At 46.8% G+C, this 6000-nt stretch overlaps 1 protein-coding gene across 6 annotated transcripts in view; it reads right to left on the bottom strand.

The window, feature by feature from the left end:
* Nucleotides 1-5543, bottom strand: part of LOC134348348 (receptor tyrosine-protein kinase erbB-4-like) — a 1006440-nt gene extending 1000897 nt beyond the window's left edge. For 3 of the 6 annotated variants that reach the window (XM_063051564.1, XM_063051561.1, XM_063051563.1), the window contains exon 1: nt 4716-5153. In XM_063051564.1, coding sequence (XP_062907634.1) covers nt 4716-4866 — 151 coding nt within the window. In that variant the 5' untranslated portion in view covers nt 4867-5153. Of the gene's footprint in view, nt 1-4715; nt 5155-5177 lie in introns of those variants that run through there. The other 3 variants (XM_063051560.1, XM_063051559.1, XM_063051562.1) reach the window with 2 other exon arrangements.
* Between the last annotated feature and the right edge of the window lie 457 nt (nt 5544-6000).

Below are 6000 nucleotides of genomic sequence, written 5' to 3' on the forward strand. Positions count from 1 at the left end.
TTGAACGAGTGTGTCCGTGTCTGTGTGAAAATGATTGTTATCCAAGGTTAGCTCTTTGGGGGCTGTGAAAAGACGGCTCCGTTATTTCTGCATGAGTGTAAGGTGAATGAAACCCCCACAGCTGCCGTTTCTCATTCGCGGGCCATTTATTACAGGTCACTGCCACAAGCAGTCATTTAAGAAACAATTCCACACGTCCATTACCGTACGCAGAGCAACTTCCAGGCCAAGGCAGTAAACTCACAAAGGACAAAATCTAAAAGGCGTCCTGGCTTCATTGACGAGCATGAGAGGTAAACCATGGTTTGTTGAGCAGTATGTTCAGTTAACGGGACGTTGAAACGTGTTTGTACACAGCCGGGTGCTGGTTGTGGAGAATGGATGCGATAGCACTCTCCTTACGAGAATGAAGAAGAAATTTAGTGCAGGTGTTCAATGGGTTGGGCAGTTTCTCGAAGGCAGGAGAGCCTTAATTCACACACACACAAAAACTGTTCTTGTCTACACAACCGTCCGGTGCGTTCTGTCTGCTGTTAACGGCTTTCCTTTTTGTTTTTAAAAAAAAGACGGCTAAAACTGCACGGGAGAAAGTGATCCAACAAGATCGATCTTTCAGAGGGATAGCAGAGGGGCGATATTTCTATCAGTCTATATGTATTTCCACAGATCAGTCACATCCTCCTTAAATACAGTCGAAGTTAAATAGAAATGTAAAATTACATTTTGACTTTCTACGAAACCAATATATCTACCGAGTGCTTAATAAAAGGAACCAGTGTAAAAAATAATAAGCGAGAAGATAAAGCCGAATGCTCGGCCGTGCTATCGTAATGCTCTTTTCGGAAACAGCACTTCAAAAGTCTTCACTAGAGAGACCTTGGTCACAAATAATGTCTTTAAAATGTATTGACGGGTCGTGGAGGTTATTATAGTTTATATGGCAGGTACTGCTGGGTACAGGGTATTCCGTTGCCGTCTCTATAATTAGTTCCAAGAAGGATTTCACCACACAAACCCGGTTACTGAGTTCAAAATGGACCGGTTCATCTCATTCCAACTGGCCCTTTGTAACATTCATTTCTGTCTTAACGCCCACCCCCGTGGTTGTCAGATTTCGCGGTTAAAAAAAGCATTTTACTGGTATCATTATTTAAATCTCGTCAATTTCACACCTAGTGTCTGGCCTAGTGTTTAAAAAACAAAGAACTTTTATCGGCGTTAAAAAGGGAGCATGCAGTATTTTCGCGGTCGCTCGCTGGCCTTTTCGGGATGACGGTAAATGTCCGAGGAACTTTCCGCGGGCAACCTCGGCAACTGGTAACCAGCCTCTCTCCAGATGAGGGACTTCATTCCCAACCTGCGATTTATAAAGCACAGATAGTCACTGGGAACGGATTGCAACTGTAGTGCTCACACACGATGTTGAGCAAGACGGGGCTCCGGTGAACAAGGGAGATTGTATATCAAACAGCATACGCACAGATTCACGCGCTCTCTAATATATACACATTCACAACTCTGGGCTATAAATATACTCACGCAGCACACATTCTTTCTCACACACATACACTCTTATGCACTGAAACTCACAAACAGGCCAGCAAAATCCCACGCGCATCACTTACACACGCACCATCTCTCTCTCTTTAAACCACACACACAGAGTGTGTTTGATGTAAAACTGCACAATGTTCGGAGTCTAGCCACCTACACGCTTTCAGTACAGTCCGTTTGCCGTCACCACGGCTAACCGTAACCTATATACACTATTTGGATCCAGTTCATCTCCGCCTTTCACAAATGAGCAACGAGTCTCGATGCTTTTGCCGAAACCCTCCTTTTGCAAACGGGGTTTCTGCAGCAGTACCATCAATGTAGACTGGCCCTATCAGGGACTCCAAACCCTTTTTAATGCTATAGACCAATGCCATTAAGCAAAGGGCCCGTGGACCCCGGGTTGAGGACACTTGGCAGCAGGCTTCATTCGTTCATATGCAGGCGCGTGTGCGTGAGAATACGGGGTGCTCAGCTGCTCAGATCAAAAGTCCGGAGCCCAGTCACCCGATCACCCTTCCCGCGCAATTAAGCAGTGAGCCAGTCCCATTACACCGGCAAGCAGCCCGCAGCGGCGCGGCGGCACTGCGCAGGCGCCTCACACCTGGCGTCCCTGGTTACCAGGAGACGGGCGTCTGTAGCAGAGTCCGGGTTCCAATCACATCAAACGCTGCTTGCACAAGGGTCAACGCGCTGCACCGTCTGCCCCGCTATCTAGCAGGTTCCATAGGTCTGAGTTATTCAGTATTGGATTTAGTTTGCCATGCACAAGACTTAAAGGACATATGGAGAATTGCAGCACAGATTGTCCCGAAATAGCTTTGACCCGCTCAGCTGCAGTTTTCTCCAAGATAAAGCCCTCTGGCACGGTTAAAAAGGCCGGTGCATTTCCCCCAGTCACTGAGCTCCAACGCTCCCACTGCCCAGCCTTCCGTGCACTTCCACGCTTCTCTCCGGCTGTTGTGTTTCAGTTATTGGTGTCGGGCCGACTTCGTTAATAAATGAACGCCAGCCCGGGCGATTCCTTACCCAGCATATCGAGCGAGAAACATCTTCTGGTTAACCTGTCAGTTCTGGAGTTGTGTGAATAACCGAAGTGTGGCCGCGCCGAGGGACGGCGTCTCAAACCACCCACCCAGCCCGAGCCATCCCACGCCACACATAGCGACCGTGTCTCAGTGCTCAGTGTTTCCTGTACTGGACCGATGTGCAGTTGCGTTTAATGAAACCATGACAAGACAAAACAGAGATCGCCCCAAAGCACCGTTCAACAAAGAGGCCAAGTATTAGTGTGTTGTGTCTCTCATGTCTTAGAGGGAGGCCCGTTCTCCTTTTTTAATAACTGTGCGGATTTATCATCCGTGACTGTCAGATGCCGGGGTGAGCGGTGAAGCCGAGAAAAGCTAATTTCTCTGCTTTAACCCATCCATCAATAACCATGCGTGTAGAAGCACCGGGGCACTCTCGGGACACTGGGAGTTACTGACCAGCATCGATCTTCAGACAAAACAAAATGTTAAATACATCGCAGCCGCTGGACGGCTGGGGTGCCGAGGAAGAGAGGGAAGGGGGAGAGGGAGAGAGAGAGAAAGATGGGGGAGCGCGAGAGAGTAATATAACATATTAATTAGAGTTTAGTCTGAATTCATCATCAAGTCTGAATATCGAAAATATGAACTACGCACACAGACCGGGGTTAGGAAGGAGACAGCGGCAGAAATATAAGACATGGGAAGGAGCGCGCGTTGTGTGTGTCTAGCGGAGCGTGATTTGCTCAAGTCCGATGCTATCCAAGGGAGAGAAAATTCTGTAGTAGGTAGCAACATTTCGCCAGGTGAGCGCCGAGATCAACAAAACAGGAGAAAACTGCCAGGTTACCCCATAATATTGAGCTTGGGTTTGCAAAGGGACTGTGCGGACGTGTGGCCACAACCCTTGGCAAGACACTAGCGACCAGAAGACAGAGGAAGATCTCTTGGACTGTCAGGCGCTGGACAGCGCTGCGCAGTTCCTATGGATTCTTGCACAGATCGCACCCAGGAACGCGCTGACAGAGGCCCGGTTAAACTGTGTGCACCGGGGTGGGGGTGGGGGGAGGGACAGTGGGGGAGGTGACCTGCCTAACTTGCTCCCCTCGGATCGAGGGTGGGTCCGTCATTCGACGTAATTGGGCATATTGTGCGTCCGGACGGTGAGTGCTAGCCCTTTCGTGCAAGGACAGCGCTGACTTCCGTCCCACCACAACTGAATTCCTCTTGACAGGAGTGGGAGGTAGTAAAACAGATCGCGACGCCCATACATTCACGAACCGCTCGGCGCTAACAGTAGTCTGATTTAAGGACAAGCCGACACTGTCTGGGGTTCATACACCTGTTGGATTGAACTGCAAGCTTCCATTAAAAAAGCTTCATTCTAATGGCCTTGGGTGAATTAATAAAACACAACAAACCACGGCCCTTACACCGTCAGTTCTAGAGGTCTCAGACACAGTTTGCACATTTCCCGAAATCAGGGACACATTAGTGGCATGAAACAATATTTACAAAACAGAATTATGCAAATCTGTTCACTTATAATTCGTCTATTTTTATTAAATATTTTACGACTAAATGTCTCACCGAGAACTTTAGCCTTATGCAAAGCAATGCAATTAATGTTGGCCTTCCCCAACACTCCGAATGACTGGCTTGGCTTGTGTTCTTGCGCGGGAAAGCACGGGCGACCAATAACATCAATTCCGGAAAAATAAGCATCCATAAAATACTTCGCTCTCACATAACTTGAAGCGTGTCTAATAATATGAGGAGCAGATTGTCTCCCTTCGTTTCCTTAATTTGCTTAATCTAAAAGTAATTCACTCAGCATCTTGTCGCCCTCTGGGCACCGCAGTTCAAGTTGTCCCTGATTCATATTTTAGACGGTGATATCAAGACGAACTCTTGAGGCTACAAAACTCATGGCGGATTAAAACCAATATCATATTTTAAATTTCATGAAGTATGCAAAGTACACATGCACCGAGCGGGAGATGAAGTCGTTTCCATTTTGGCTCGCACCGGGAGCGTTATATGGCAGATATTTTTTTCATGACGCACCTGTACCAAATGTACATTTTGCAACTATGTTTACGCTCGCGTTGCATTTAACTAAAGTTGTCCTACCTAGGTCAAACACAAAGCATGTTAAGGTCCTGTTGCCAGAGGAAAATAAATAGCAGGCAGACAAAAATCGGTTCTCTGCCACATAAGAAGTCCTCACAAGCTGAAAACTACATGTCAAGCTCAACTGCTTCCGAAAAGCGCAAACACGCATAATTAAGGCTTCCGCACAAAAGATTTTAAGAAGGAACAACAGCGGGGAGCTTTGGGGACAATTCAAATTGTTACAACACTCCAGTGGCTCTTAGTAACCAAGGCGTTTGTGTGACAGAAATACTTCTACACTGACTACCATTTAAATGAGGGGGTTTGAGAGCATTAAAATCAAAAATGACCTGAAACAAAACTTTCCTTCATCCAAGTTTACAAACAGGGTAATGTTGTGCCAATATTAGAATATACGCACACACGCATATACACATATACTCTAGGCGCCAAAACACTGAGGAAAAACCTGTCACCTACCTGACTGCGAAATTATTTCCTGCACCTTCAGAGTCGCACAGAAAAAACTCGCCAAGAGTAGCGTCGCCAAATTCATTTTCTCTCAGATTTGTCTTTTTCTCTTGCAGTGGGAGGTTATTTCAAGTCAGTGCTGCATAAAATTACATGACTACCAAATGTATCCTCAGAAAGTGAGCGTCTACTTTTTTTCTGTTTCTCTCTTTTATGTTTTGTTTGCGAGACTTTCGTAAGTTGCAGAGTGGTGTCCCTGCGCTCGGTATTTCTCTCTCTCTCTCTCTCTCTCTCTCTCCCTCCCTCTACTCTCTGCTTACTCTCACATTCCCTTTCCCTAGTACAGTGCTCGCCCGAACTGCAGGATCGCCTGCTCCCGACATGCACAGCCATTAACAAATTCGGCTACAGAACACCCCTTGTCCCGCCTCTCTTTCACGCTCATTGGTTCTTCCCCATCCCTGGCACCTGCCGCACCTCCGCTGATTGGTTCTGTCACCAACCCGGTGCTCCCGGAATGCTAGCAAAGCATTCTAGGAATTGTAGTTGCTGTTTTATGCCTGCTACTTGAGCGAAGAGTTACTTGTTTGTTATTACTCTTTGTTACTGTTTTTGCAGTGATGTCTAAGGGTGTGCGAATGAGACGTAACCCGAGAAATGGCAAAGTTACAGTGTGCTTTGGAGGGTCATTCTACCTATTGTCCATGCGGTGTAAGTGTGCAACACGGTTGCCAAAATCACGTCGCTGTACAAACTAACGAGAAACTGCAATTGTCTATATAAATTTATTTGCAAAGTGTCTAATAATTTGCCACAGTTATATCAAGTCAGT

The sequence above is a fragment of the Mobula hypostoma genome, chromosome 6 (genome assembly GCF_963921235.1).
Source record: "Mobula hypostoma chromosome 6, sMobHyp1.1, whole genome shotgun sequence".
NCBI classification, from domain to species: Eukaryota; Metazoa; Chordata; class Chondrichthyes; order Myliobatiformes; family Myliobatidae; genus Mobula; species Mobula hypostoma.